The sequence below is a fragment of the Jaculus jaculus genome, chromosome 1 (genome assembly GCF_020740685.1).
Source record: "Jaculus jaculus isolate mJacJac1 chromosome 1, mJacJac1.mat.Y.cur, whole genome shotgun sequence".
NCBI classification, from domain to species: Eukaryota; Metazoa; Chordata; class Mammalia; order Rodentia; family Dipodidae; genus Jaculus; species Jaculus jaculus.
Genome location: NC_059102.1, coordinates 161,097,997 through 161,113,526, shown reverse-complemented (window position 1 = coordinate 161,113,526; position 15,530 = coordinate 161,097,997). Strand labels below are relative to the sequence as shown.

Genomic DNA, 15,530 nt, shown 5'->3' with positions numbered 1-15,530 from the left:
CAGTCCTTACCTTCCACCTTGTTTGAGGCAGGATATTTGTTGTTCACTGCTGCATTCACCAGACTAGCTATCCACAAGCTTCTGATTCTCCCACCTCTGTCTCCTTTCTTGCCTTTCTTGGGATTATAGACACTCATTATGGTAATCTAGCTTTATGTGGGTTCTGGAATCCAAACCCCAGTCCTCAACTTGCACAGCAAGTGCTCTATGTACTGAGTCATCTCCACAGCCCCCTGACAGCCATTTAGTAGGAAGTTCTCAGGATTGCTGAGCCCTAGCTTTGCATGGCATATATCTTGGATTAAATTGTACAAAAGTGACAAGATGCAAATCCCCTGCATCTTAATAGCTTGCATAGTTGGGAATCTTGTGTACACTTACATGACAGGCTTTAAGTCCCTTATCACATATCAGTGATACTGCTACCAGTACCTTTAAGTAAGCAGGTAGTGAATCGGTGGCCTTTATTCATGGCTTGGTCCTTCCCATAGACATCTGTTGCTCTTGCTTGTCTTTTGTAGGTATTTGTGGTATGCATGAGTGTACACATGTGTATGTATAGTGCACTTGTGTATGTGTGGAGATCAAAGATCTAAGTCAGATGTCTTAGTTGTTCCCCACCTTACTTATTGAGATAAGGGTCTTGCAGTATCCTAGAGCTCACTGACTCAGCTAGACTGGATGGCTAGCAAGCCATAGGGGATCCTTCTATATCCATTTCCTCAGCACTGAGATTACAGATGCACAGCACCATGCCCAGCTTTTATGTGGGTGCTAGGGATCTAAATTCAGATCCTCATATTTGCACGACAAGCTCATTACCCACTGAGCATCTCCCCAACCCTCGCTATTGCTTCTAAACTTATGAGTGTTGCCTACTAGCGCCACGTGTTTTCCCAGCCTGGGTACCAAGCAAGGTTCATCTATCTTTAGGCTTTGTTTCTCAGGGTGGATTTTCTTCCTTACTTTCTTTTTGAAACTGGAGGGAGAAAAATACCTCTCCATTTCTGGTCTATAACATTTTTCTTTTTCTTTTACATGACTGTACCTTTATTAAAAAATTTTTAAATATTTGTTCTACTATTTTATATATTTGAACAGGAACATTAGATTCCAATGTGTGCTCAATTTATCTTGAAAAGAATGCTTTTGTTTCTATTATTTCACCTCTGCATATTTAACTCTGGCCTTTACATCTGTATTTTGGCTGCATGCTCAATTGTTTTTTAGTGTGTGGATGAGACAATTGAAATAGGCTTTTTCCAAAATGACTATACAATTTTTTTATTTTCTGGGTTTTTAATTTTTAAAAATATTTTATTTATTTATTTGAAAGAGAGAAGTAGGGAGGGAAGGAGAGAGAGAGGGGAAGAGGCAGACAGAGAGAGAATGGCACATTAGGGCCTCTAGCCAAACGAACTCCAGATACATGTGCCACCTTGTGCTTCTGGTTTACATAGGTACTGGAGACTGGAACCTGGGTCCTTATGCTTCAGAGGCAGTGCCTTAACTGCTAAGCCATCTCTCCAGCCCCTTTTTAAATGCTACTCATTTATCTCTTTTTCTTTTTTTCTGAGAGAAAAAGAGGGAGAGAGAAAATGAATGGGTGCACAAGGGCCTCCAGTCACTGCAAACAAACTCCAGACACACATGCCACCTTGTGCATCTGGTTTACATGGTCCTGGAGAATCAAACCTGGGTCCTTTGGTTTTTCAGGCAAGCACCTTAACCCCTAAGCCATTTCTTCAGCCCCTTAAATTTTTTAAAACAATTTATTTTAAATTATTATTAAGATTATTCTACAGAATTCAAAGTTGTTTACAAACTTTTTCTCATGTATCCATATTTCCTCCACTTGTGTACTGTCTTATTAGCTCAAAGAGAACTAAGATTCTAGAACAATTTTTCCTTATTTCACAGAAAATAATTGAATCAGAAAGGGGGGTTGTCTTAAGTCAGAAGTCAGTCAGTGGTGAAACTGAAGATTGATGCAAGGTATCCTGGCTTAGTACTAAGGTCATTGAACTTCGCTGTTCCATAACCTTGCTGCCATATTACCCAAGGCTTCAAACCAAATTAGATTTGAAAAACAAAATTAACAGCAAGAAGAATGTAACCCATTAAGATGAGTATCTAGATCTTGATATTAGGCATGCCTTTACTATTTTGAACTGTTTTTAATATTTATTTATTTGAAAGGGAAACAGAGAGAAAGAGGTAGACAGACAGAATGAGCATGAACGTGCCAGTGCAAACAAACTGCACAGATGCATGTGCCACTTTGTGCATCTGGCTTTATGTGGGTGGCTAAGGTAGGAGGATCGCCATGAGCTTGAGGCCAGTCTGGGCTACCGAGTGAGTTCCATGGCAGCCTGGGCTATGGTGGGACCTTGCTTCAAGACAAACAAACAAAAACCCCAAAAACTAAAAATCACTTCAAGTCTGGAGAGATTGCTCAGTGGTTAAAGACACTTGCTTGCAAAGCCTGATAGCTCAGGTTTAATTCTCCAGTATACCTACATAAAGCCAGATGCATAAAGTGCTTGTACTGTTATTTTAGGGTGTGTTTGATGTTAGACTTTTGAAGTTGAGTTTTTATCTAATATCAACATTATTAACCTCATTTATACTATAAAACTTACATATAATGAATTATCGTTATCCTTTAGTTCTGTAATTGTATAATATAGAGGGTAGTAAAGGTTGTTTTTTGGTTTTTTTTTTTGGTTTTTCGAGGTAGGGTCTCACTCTGGTCCAGGCTGACCTGGAATTAACTATGTAGTCTCCGGGTGGCCTCAAATTCATGGCGATCCTCCTACCTCTGCCTCCCAAGTGGTGGGATTAAAGACGTGTGCCACCAGGCCCGACTTGGTATTTTTTTTTTAATTGGAGATTTTTTTAAACTTGGTAACAAATACCAGGGAATGTAAAAGAAAGCTGGTATATACTTTGATGTTCTCTAGATGTCCCATGATTCACAGATGCTTTGTTGAAGATCATTCTGAGACACCATACATAAATATACCAAGTTGGTTAATTTACAAATTTAAATTGGCAATTATTAAAGACTACCTTATTCTTTTTAAAAACTATCTTATTAAACTGTACATCTATTAAACACATGTCTGAGATAGTCATTTGTGAATCTTTTTGTTTTCAGCTCTAAATTGTTCACTTGTTGGGCTTATTTTTGTTAAGTAATGAATTGACTTGTAACATTCAGGACTATCAACTACAACAATGAGGTCTGAAGAATTCTGGCATTGGACATGACCTTGTGGCAATTAACTGAAAATTCAAATTGATTTAGCAAATCTAAAAATACAATGTTAAATATCATTTGGCTCCAGAAAGTAATTCTAAATATTCAAGCAGTTTGCTGATACATAGCCAGTTCTAGTCATATTTTGAATTTTGCTTTTATTTATTTATTTATTTATTTATTTATTGTGGTAGGGTCTCACTCTAGCCCAGGCTGACCAGAAATTCACTATGTAGTCTCAGGGTGGCCTGGTACTCATGTTGACCCTCCTACCTCTGCTTCCTGAGTGCTTGTATTAAAGGCATGTGCCACCACGCCTGGCTCATATTTTAAATTTTGCAGGTAATCTTTCCATCAGGGAAAAAGCCTTCTTGGCTATCAGTTTAATAAACATTCCAGAGGCTCTCGTGCTTATCCAAACTGCATGTTCTATTTTGTTGTAATTTCTTCTCACAGAAATACAATCTATACTGCCCAGATTATCTGCAAAGCTGACTTGCACTTCGGAAGAAAGCAACTGTTTTCAAGACACATCAAGAGTAACACCCTTCCAGATAATTTTTGAGGCAAGTTTTGTTGTAGTTCTATAAATTCTGATAATTTATTTCCTTTTTTTTGCATGTATGTGTAGTATATGTACTGTGGTATATGTGTGGTGTGTGCACATGTGTGTGCAAATATGCATGTCCTATGTGCATGTGTGCAAAGGCCATACTGAACCTGGAGCTGCTGGTTTTGGTCACACTGACTGCTCAGTGAGTCCCAGTGATTTTCCTGTATGTCTTTCCACAGAACTGGAGAGTTACAGGCATGTGTGGCCACACCCAGATTTTATTGTGGGTGCTAGAGATCAAACTCAGGCCATCTCAGGCTCTTTTAGCCTTTATGCTTGAGTAGAAAATGCTCTTACCTGCTGAGTCATCTCCCCAGCCCTTGATTTTTATGTATTTATTTATTTGGTTTTTCTGAAGGTAGGGTCTTACTAAAACCCAGGCTGGCCTGGAACTCACTCTGTAGTCCCAGGTTGGCCTTGAACTCACAGCAGTTCTCCTACCTATGGCTCCCGAGTGCTGGGATTAAAGATGTGTGCCACCAAGCCCTGCTTGATTCTTTTTTTTTTTTTTTTTTAATTTTTTTTTAAATTTTATTTATTTATTTATTTGAGAGTGACAGACACAGAGAGAAAGACAGATAGAGGAAGAGAGAGAGAATGGGCGCGCCAGGGCTTCCAGCCTCTGCAAATGAACTCCAGACGCGTGCACCCCCTTGTGCATCTGGCTAACGTGGGACCTGGGGAACCGAGCCTCGAACCGGGGTCCTTAGGCTTCACAGGCAAGCGCTTAACCGCTAAGCCATCTCTCCAGCCCTTTTTTTGGTTTTTCAAGGTAGGGTCTCACTCTGGCTCAGGCTGACCTGAAATTTACTCTGTATTCTCAGGGTGGGCTCGAACTCTCAGCGATCCTCCTACCTCTGCCTCCCGAGTGCTGGGATTAAAGGCGTGTGCCACCACTCCTGGCTGATTCTTATTTTTATACAGCTAATTATAAAAAGGAAAATCCTAGTTTCATCACAGTCTCAAGTTAAAGTGAAATAAGGTTGATTCCAAAACTTGCCTGTGCTCACATTAGATCACCTTTGAACTTCTGAAATTCTGATGTCTATGGCTTACTAAGAGGCCATAATTTAATTGATCTGTAGAATTATATTAGTTTGTACTGCCACACAAAATACCATAAACTAGGTGGCTTAACAGATTTATATTCTCACAGTTCTGAAGGCTATAAGTCTAAGATCAAGGTGTAGTCAGGACCAGGCACGATGGTTTGGATCTGTAATCCCAGCACATGGGAAGCTAACACAGCAGTATTGTCTGAGTCTGGGAGTAAGAAAACAACCTCGGTGGCCAGGCACACCTTTAACCCAGCACTTGGGAGGCAGAGGTAGGAGGATCACCTTGAGTTTGAGGCTATCCTGAGACTACAGAGTGAATTCCAGGTCAGCCTGAGCTAGAGTGAGACCCTACCTCAGAAAAACAAAACAAAACAAAACAAACAAAAGAAAAATCCAAAACAACCTTGGCAACATAGAGAGATTCTGTCTTTCTGTCTCCACCCCCCACACAAAAATAATATATACCATCATGATTGCTTTCTGGTGAGGAGTCACTTCACTGTGTCCTTACATGATATGTGGAGAAAGAAGAGAGAGAGAGACTCTAGTACCTGTATATGAGGAGCATATTAATTATCTCTTTAAGGCACTACATCTAAAACCAGTCACATTGGTGGTTAGGGCTTCAATGCATAAAATTTAAGGTACACAATTCAGTCCATGACAGGTATGGTCTGCTTTGGGATATTTTCAAAGTCCCAGGTGATTCCTAATTCACAGATAACCTTGAGAACCATTGAAATAAACCCGAGTATCTTGGCACATGCTAGGAATCCCAGCACTGGGGAGACAGAGACAGGCAGATCTCTGAGGCTTGCTGGAAAGCCAGTCTAGGACTACTTGGTGAACTCCAGGCCAGTGAGAGACCCTGTCTCCAAAAAGGTTGGGGAGGGCTGGCGGAATGGTTTAGTGGTTAAGGCATTTGCCTGCAAAGCCAAAGGACCCAGGTTTGATTCCCCAGGACCCATGTTAGCCAAATGCACAAGGGAACACACATGTCTGGAGTTCATTTGCAGTGGCTGGAGGCCCATTCTCTCTCCCTCTTTCTCTGTCAAATAAATAAATAAATAAAAATAAAATATTTTTAAAATGTGGGGGAAAGGGCTGATGGAATGGCTCAGTGGATAAAGCCACACAAGCATGAGGACTAGAGTTAGGATCCCCAGCACCCATGTAAATGCTGGTAGGTGTGGAAGCCTTCCTGTAATCCCAGCACTTCATGGGGGGAGACATTGGGCCCCTGGGGCAAGCTGACTAGCTAGAATAGCTGAATCAGAGAGTTCTGGGTTCAAGTGAGAGTCCTTCCTCAGTAAATAAGGTGGAGAGCAATCAAGGAAGACATCCAGTGTCAACCCCTGGTATCCACTTTCATGCTCAGACACATGCATAAGCACCCACTCATGTGCAAACATGCACACACACACATACCCTTATGCACACGTCACATACATATACATGCAAAAATTTAATTTTAAAAAGATGAAAAGCATTTGAGAGGAACATCAGAAATTTTCCTCGGTCCTCAGCATTCTGCACACACACACACACACACACACACACACACACACACACACACAAACACAAAAATTGATTCTCAGTACATTTGGCTACATTTTTAATTAATTGGTTTAAAGATATCCATGTGTGTATGTGTGTGTGCATGTGCATGTGTGTATATGTGAGTGCAGCCCATCGTATACCACAGTGTGTATGAAGGTCAGAAGACAACCTTGGGTGTTGATCCTCACCTTCCACTTTATTTGAGGAAGGTTTTCTTTGTTTTTTACTGCTGCAGATGCCAGGCTAGCTGGCCTGGGAGCTTCCAGAGATGCTCCGGTCTCTGCCTCCCATCTTGCCATAGGAGCACTGGGATTACGAACACTTGCACCACTGTATCTAGCTTCATGTGGTTCTAGGATTATGAATTCAGTCCTTATGCTTTCACAGCAAGTGCTTGATGCCCAGAGACAGCCCTGAAGATCTCTTTCTTGATTTACCTGTAGTCCAGATTTATGAGAATGACAGTGGAGTTCTTACTCTCTTTAATGATTTGCTGGTCTCTTGTCTTTCCTTCTTGGAGTTGGTAGAGGTATAAAGAATTATAATGCTGAGATGGGCATGGTGGCTCACATATTTAATCCCAACACTTGGGAGGCTGAGGTAGGAGGGTCACTATGTATTTAAGGCCAGCCTGGTCTACACTGCAAGTTTTGGGTCAACGTGGGCTAGAGTGAGATGCAACCCCCTGCCCAAATAAAAGAGGAAGAGGAAGAGGAAGAAGAAGAAAAAGGATAAGGAAGAGGGAGAAGGAAAAGAGAAGAATGCTTTGCATTCTTCCTAGACTCAGCTTGGTGGCACACTGGTGATCCCGGTACTTATAAGATGGGCGGAAGGATCAGTTCAAGGTCATCTTTGGCTGCATAGTAAGTTCAAGGCCAGCCTGGAATATATCAGACTCTGGGTCTCAAGAAAAAGCCCTACAAAACATAATAAAATAAATTTTAAAATAATTCTTTCGAGAAGCACTTTGGGGGCTGAAGAGATGGCTTAATGGTTAAGGTACTTGCCTACAAAGCCTAAGGACCCAGGTTCAATTCCCCAGAATCCATGTAAGCCAGATGCACAAGGTGGTGAATGCATTTGGAGTTCATTTGCAGTGGCTAAAGGTCCTGGCATGCCCATTCTTCTTTCAAATAAATAAAGATAATAAATTAAAAATAAAACAGAAAAAAGTGACAGTCTTGGAATGAAAACAGCAGTTTAAAAAACTGTGGTCTCTAAATGTATTGCCAATATGATAGAATGAAAAAAAAAAAGCACTTGGGAAGCATTTTTCTACGTTTGAATAGTTATATGTTCTTTCTGAAAGTGCTGGTATAAACAATATCAGGACAACAGATACTCCTGACTATGCCTTATCTTCTTTAAGGGAATGAAAGGTAAACAATCTGGAACAATTAATGGTTAGTCAGCTCTGAAACTACTAATATCAAGGAGCAATAAAAAGGTGGTTCCAGTGAACCAAGGAAAGTAATTCTAAGAAATGAGATCATGTGTTTAGCCAGTCTGAACAAGTAATAATAATTCACATACCTAACATTTACAAATATTATCTAAGCCTCCTGACAACTCCATCAGGTAGATAGGGTAAGGATAAGGACTACCACCCTCTCTTACAGATAAATATAATAAAATTGAGATTTGGAAAATTGGACTGACTTTCCCAGTGTCATAGGAAAGTGGAAGTATTAGAACTTGAGCCAAAGTCTGACTCATATGGGTCAGTGGTATTTCAATATTCATTTACTCATCCATTCAGAAACCTGTCTGTTCAAGTTAGTCATGCTATATTAGGTACTATAGGTGCAGAGAGTCTCATAGGTACAGAGTCCTAGGCCATGAGCTAGATCTCAAGGAGTTTGGAATATAAAGGGAAACATCTAAGTATTACAGAACAGTGTGATATATATCATGATAGAGGTGAGCACTGAGTGTGTCCTAGCATAGGGGAAGGAAGGGCACCTAGTCCAATGGGAAGAGGTCAATGTTTTCAGATCTTTTTTGGCTAATTGACAGTTCTTTTTTTTAAAAAAAATTTTTTTTTGAAGTAAGGTCACACTTTAGCCCGGGCTGACCTAGAATTCCCTATGTAGTCTCAGGCTGGCCTCAAACTCACGGTGATCCTTCTACCTCTGTCTCCTGAGTGCTGGGATTAAAGGCTTGTGCCACCATGCCTAGCTTAAGATCTTTTAAAATCCTAAGCTTCTGTATTTTGTGCCACTTTATGCATCTGGCTTTATATGGGTACTGGGTAATTGAACCTGGGCTATCAGGCTTTGCAAGCAAGTGCCTTTAACTGCTGAGCCATCTCTCCAACCTGGTTTTGAGGTCTTGATGAGGCTGAAAATGGATTTGGATCAAATGGTAATCTCTAGGCATAAGGGATTCAAGACACTTGAAAGATTAAGAAGTTGTTATGAGCAAGACAGTTTCTCTTTTCTTTCCCCTCATTACATGTGTTTCCTGTAGAAAAAAAATCTAAAACCAAAGAAAATAGAGCATATATAATTTGGCTAATAAGCTCCAAGGATCTGCCTATCTCTGCCTCCCAACCCTGGGATAACAAGCGCATGCCTCCACAGTTGGCGTTTTATGTGGGTTCTGGGGAATTGTACTCAGGTTCTCATGCTTGTGAGGCAAACACTACCAAGCTATCACCCCAGCCCTATGTTAGTGTTTTATTAGTAAATAAATATATAAATTGAGTACATGTTTGTGCAAGTGTTTGTACATATGTGTGCATGTGCATATGAAGATCAAAGGACAATCACTGGTGGTGTTCTGTATGAATGCCATTCACTTTGTTTTTGGGATTGGGTCTCTCATTGGCCCAGAGCTTGCTGATTAGGCTTGTCTGTCTGGCCAGTGAGCCCCAGGGATTTGTCTGTCTCTCTTGTATTTTTATGTGGATTCAACTCAGATCCTTATGCTTGTGAAGCAAACACTTTACCAACTGAACTATCTTCCCAGCCTCCTATACTAAATGTTGTCTGCCTGCCTGCCTGCCTTCCTTCCTTCCTTCCTTCCTTCCTTCCTTCCTTCCTTCCTTCCTTCCTTCCTTCCTTCCTTCCTTCCTTCTCTCCTTCCTTCCTTCTCTCCTTCCTTCCTCCCTTCTTTCCTCCCTTTCTCCCTCCCTCCCACCTTCCTTCCTTCCTTCCTTTCTTTCTTTCTTTCTTTCTTTCTTTCTTTCTTTCTTTCTTTCTTTCTTTCTTTCTTTCTTTCTTTTCTTCTCTTCTTCCTCCCTTTCTCCCTCCCTCCTTCCCTCCCTCCCTTCTAGCCTCCTTCCTTCCCTCTTTTCTTCCTCCCTCCCTCCCTTCTTTCTTTCTTTCTCTCTCTCTCTCTCTCTCTCTCTCTTTCTTTCTTTCTTTCTTTCTCTCTCTCTCTCTCTCTCTCTCTCTTTCTTTCTTTCTCTCTCTCTCTCTCTCTCTCTTTCTTTCTCTCTCTCTCTCTCTCTCTCTCTCTCTCTTTCTTTCTTTCTTTCTCTCTCTCTCTCTCTCTCTCTCTCTTTCTTTCTTTCTCTCTCTCTCTCTCTTTCTTTCTTTCTTTCTTTCTCTCTCTCTCTCTCTCTCTCTCTCTCTTTCTCTCCCTCTCTCTCTCTCTCTCTCTCTCTCTCTCTTTCTTTCTTTCTTTCTTTCTTTCTTTCTTTCTTTCCTTTCGAGGAGAAACAGGCAGATAGAGAGAGTGAGGGAATGGGCATACCAGGGCCTCTAGTCACTGCAAATGAACCCAGATACATGTGCCACCTTGTGCATCAGGCTTATGTGTGGGTCCTGGGGAATTGAACCTATATTCTTTGGCTTTGCAGGCAAATGCCTTAACTGCTAAGTTTCTCTCCAGCCCTGATTTTTTTTTTAATTTTTTTGTTCATTTTTTATTTATTTATTTGACAGCGACAGACATAGAGAGAAAGACAGATAGAGGGAGAGAGAGAGAATGGGCGCGCCAGGGCTTCCAGCCACTGCAAACGAACTCCAGACGTGTGCACCCTCTTGTGCATCTGGCTAATGTGGGACCTGGGGAACTGAGCCTCGAACCGGGGTCCTTAGGCTTCACAGGCAAGTGCTTAACCGCTAAGCCATCTCTCCAGTCCCAGCCCTGATTTTTTAATGATGGATATGACTATGATATATTTATATATATGTAACAGTTACTGTGGAAAGTCCTAGACTTGTTTGAATTTTCTTTATTTTTTCTGGGGAAAAAAAAAAACATATCACAGACTTCATGTTGTGGAAAACAAACCATACACAAAATGCTACCTGTTTATGAATTTAAATATAGGAAGTGCACAGATGTATGCATACACAAATATTCAGTGAGTGATATGAAACATTTGTATATTAAATTATACCTCAAAAGTATGGTGCAATTTTTGAATACTGGAAAATTTACTGGCTATCTTTCTGTTGTTTGATTCTATTTTTTTTTCTTTGGTCAGAGAGTATGTTCCATATGAACAGAACCCTTTACAGTGGAAATTTGTAATTTGGTTCAGCATATGATCAATTTTGAAAAATTGACTTTATTTTCTAATAATCCTCTATCCATTTTTTTTAGAAATTTGATCAAATATTGTTTTTTAATTTTTGGGTTTAATTTTATTTATTTATTTGAGAGCGACAGACAGAGAGAGAAAGAGGCAGAGAGAGAGAGAGAATGGGCACAACAGGGCCTCCAGCCACTGCATATGAATTCCAGATGCATGTGCCACCTTGTGCATCTGGCTTATGTGGATACTGGGGAATTGAGCCTCGAACCAGGGTGCTTAGGCTTCACAGGCAACTTCTTAACCACTAAGCCATCTCTCCAGCTCCAAATATTGTTTTAAATTATTTTTGTATGTGTATATGTATGTATATCAGTATTGTAGTAAGTGTGGAGGTCGGAAGAAAACCTTGGGATGTTGGTCCTCACCTTCCACCTTGTTTGAGACAAGGTCTCTCTTGTTTTGTAGTTGTGAATTCCAGGCTAAATGGCCAGCAAGCTTTGTGATTCTTCTGACTGTCTCCCATTGCCAAAGGTACATTGAGATTCCAGATGCATATGCATTTGCATCTAGATTTATGTGGGTTCTGGGGATTCAAACTCTGGTCGTCAGGCTTAAATAGCAAGGACTTTCAACTATTGATCTATCTCCCCAGCTCTCTTTGAGCCTTTCTTTAAAAATATCTACACGTTGGGGCTGGAGAGATGCTTTGTGGTTAAAGCACTTGCCTGCGAAGCCTAAGGACCCAGGTTTGATTCTCCAAGTTCCACATTAGCCAGATGCACATCATGGCACATGCATCTGGAGTTCATTTGCAATGGCTAGAGGCCCTGGCATGCCCATTCTCTTTCTCTCTCGCGCGCTCTCTCTCTCTCTGTCCCTCTGTATCTAATAAATAAATACATAAAATGATTAATAAAATTTACAAGTTGGAGATAACAATAGCTATCTTACAAAACTGTTGTGAGGTAATGAACATATAGAATCTACGTAACAGCAGAAGGAGAGGTAAAAAAAAAGAGGGTAGAAAAGAATCTACATAATGCTTATCGCATATCAGGTTTTCACGTACCTATTATCATTAATGTGTACAATATATTTTTTCACATATAAAGATCCTTAAAAGTATTCTCTGCCCTCAGCAGAATGGGGGCAGGGATGAGCAAAATGATGGTACCAACACATGATGTATCCATACAAAGTTTGTTGTAATAATTTTTTTTTAAAGTTGAATATAGGGCTGGAGAGCTAGCTTAGTGGCTAAGGCACTTGTTTGCAAAGCCAAAGGACTCAGGTTTGATTCCCCAGGACCCATGTAAGTCAAGATGCACAAGGTGGCACATGCACCTGGAGTTTGTTTGCAGTGTGTGGAAGCCCTGGCATACCTATTCTCTGTCTCAAATAAATAAATATATTTTAAAAGTTGAATGTAAACAAAAAAGTATTCTGTAAGGTAGATAAGGAAAACATATCTGCATATAAATATTTTATAAAGATTTAAACAGTTAAGGGCTAGAGAGATGGCTTAGTGATTAAGGTGCTTGCCTACAAAGCCTAAGGATCCAGATTCAATTCCCCAGAACCCACATAAGCCAGATGCACAAGGTGGTGCATGCATCTGGAATTCATTTGCAGTGGCCAGAGGCCCTGTCCTCTCTCTCTCTCTCTCTCTCTCTCTCTTACACACACATAAATAAATAAAAATAAAATATTTTAAAAAGTTAAATATGTCATATAACTTCCCCCATTTATCTCCCTTTCCCCTCCTCTTCCCTCCTCTCTTTTCATCAGGTCTTATGGAACCCAGACTAGCATCAAACTCACTGTGTAGTTGAGAATAGCCTTGAACTTCTGATCCTCTTCCTCTATCTCCTGAGTCCTGAATTATAGTTGGGCACTATCACATCTGGCTTTATGCAGTGCTGGAGATCAAAGCCAGGACTTTGTGCACACTAAGAAAACTCTCAACCAAACTACATCCCCAGACCCTGTAGATTTTTTAAAAAACATAAATATTTGGATTTATAAATTGATGTTCAAAAATAAGTTCCTTTTAGTGTCACTCCTTTGACTGCCCTGTGGTTCTTATACAAATTGTCCCAGAGCACTTAGGATAATAAACATATAATTATTTTATCAGCTCCTTTCTGAATTAATTTGAAGAATACTAAATTATTTATTGTTTTTAAAAATATTTTATGTATTTATTTATTTGAGAGAGAGTCAAATAGAATGGGCATGCCAGGGCCTCTTGCTACTGCAGATGAACTCCAGATGCATGTGCCACCTTGTGCATCTGGCTTTACATGTGTTCTGGGGAATCAGCCTGGATCCTTGGGCTTATCCAGCACGTACCTTAACCCCTACGCCATCTCTTTAGCCCTATTTATTTATTTATTTATTTATTTTCTTCCAAAATAGGGTCTCACTCTAGCCCAGGCTGACTTGGAATTCACTATATAGTCTCAGGCTGAGATTAAACTCATGGCAGTCCTCCTACCTCAGCCTCCCAAGTGCTGAGCCACCACTCCTGGCTATTTATTTATTTGAATGAGGGAGAGAGAGGGAGAAAGAGAGAGAGACAATGGGTGTGCCAGAGCATCTTGTCACTGCTAACAAACTCCAGACACATGCACCACTTTGTGCATCTGGCTTTACATGGGTACTGTAGAATTGAACCCAGGCTAGCAGGATTTGCAAGTAAGTGCCCTTAACCACTGAGCCATCTCCCCCAGTTCTTAAACTACTTTTATTTATTGTTTTAAGGATTTTATTTTTATTTATTTATTAGAGTCAGAGAGAGAGGGAGAGAGAGAAAGAGAGAGTGAGAATGGGAATGCCAGTGAACCCCAGATACATGCGTGGCCATGAGCATCTGGCTTACGTGGGACCTGGAGAATCGAACCTGGGTCCTTAGGCTTTGCAGGCAAACGCCTTAACTGCTAAGCCATCTCTCCAGCCCTTGAATTACTTTTAACTTTGTTACAAAAGGTGGTTATGACATTTGAGGTTTTAAACTGATCTTTGTGTAAAAAAAGATGTCTTTTGTTTATTTTTATTTATTTATTTTTTATTTATTTATTGGAGAGTGACAGAGAAAGGGGCAGAGAGAGAGATAGAGAGAGAGATAGAATGGGCACACCAGGGCTTCCAGCCACTGCAAACGAACTCCAGATGCATGCACCTCCTTGTGCATCTGGCTAACATGGGTCCTGGAGAATTGAGCCTTGAACCGGGGTCCTTAGGCTTCACAGGCAAGCGCTTAACCGCTAAGCCATCTCTCCAGCCCCAAAAGATGTCTTTTGAAGTGATAGCTGTTTTCCCTCTTTTTGTACATTTCTCATTCTTAAAGTTGTTTGTCCTTGGGTATCCAAAAGCATCTTGAAGTATAATTACTTTTATAGGAAAAATTACCTGTTTGACTCATTTGTGCTTTTGGGTTTGTGTATATGTGGTTATAGGTTGCTTTTTCTTATTACAGGTTGATGAAAAGCTCAGAACTTTGAAGACAGGTTGCCTGGTTATAAAGCAGTTTTTACACAAAATTGTCATAGTACACCACAAGGTAAATTGCCCTTCTTTCTTCACCTCCTCTGCCCCTTCCTCCTTTTTTGCGAGTGTGTAGACTTTGTGGTATAATGTGGTGTGTGTGTGTTGCATACATGTGTATGTGTTGATACAGCACCCCATGGGCTCACTTGCACCCACCAGAGAACATTGGATGACCCCCTCTATTATTCACTTGACTTTTTTCTTTGTAATGGAGTCTCTTACTGATGCCAGAGCTTGGTGTACTTGAGCCCCAGGAATTCTCCAGTCTCCATTCCCCACAAGACAACAGTGACAGCTGTGCATGGCCATGCCCAGCTGTTTACATGGGCTCTGGAGATTCAAATTCAGGCAGTCTCAGGCTTCCTCAGGTTCTTATGCTTGCACAGGAAGCATACTTAACTGATGAGCCATCTCCCTAGCCTTGTTATTTTTTTTTAATTTTTAAAAATTTATCTTATTTATTTATTTGAGATAAGGGGAGTGAGAGAGAGAATGGATGCACCAGGGCCTCCAGCTAGACACATGTGCCACCTTGTACATCTGGCTTATGTGGGTCCTGGGGAACTGAACCTGGGTCTTTTGGCTTTGCAAGCAAGTACCTTAACCATTAAGCCATGTCTCCAGCCCTTATTCTTTTCTTTTAATGGTCTCATACCTATAACAATATGAATTGAGTATTTGAGGATGAAGTAGCAACTACCTAATTGTTTTGCCTAGTCTTGCTTCTCTTGGTTAAGTCATGTTTTCAAACTACCCCCATTCTACAGTAGATAGAAGGTTATGATTTTTTTCAGTGAAAATGATTACTGAGTTAATGTAGTTTCTATGCCGTTAAGGCAATCTCTTCTCTTTCCTCTCCTCCCCTCCTCTCTTCTTTTCCACTCGTGTGTGTGTGTATGTGTGTGTGTGTGTGTGTGTGTGTGTGTTTATCCTACCACTGAACTTGCAATTTTTTTCAAGCCAGGGTCTCACTCTAGGCCAGGCAGACCTGGAACTCAC

At 40.6% G+C, this 15,530-nt stretch overlaps 1 protein-coding gene across 3 annotated transcripts in view; it reads left to right on the top strand.

Annotated features, from left to right (window-relative positions):
* C1H11orf80 (chromosome 1 C11orf80 homolog) overlaps window positions 1-15,530 on the top strand; it is a 98,487-nt gene that overhangs the window by 26,760 nt on the left and 56,197 nt on the right. For all 3 annotated transcript variants that reach the window (XM_045148209.1, XM_045148201.1, XM_004656476.2), the window contains 2 exons: window positions 3,719-3,828; window positions 14,461-14,544. In XM_045148209.1, coding sequence (XP_045004144.1) covers window positions 3,719-3,828; window positions 14,461-14,544 — 194 coding nt within the window. The remainder of the gene's footprint in view (window positions 1-3,718; window positions 3,829-14,460; window positions 14,545-15,530) is intronic.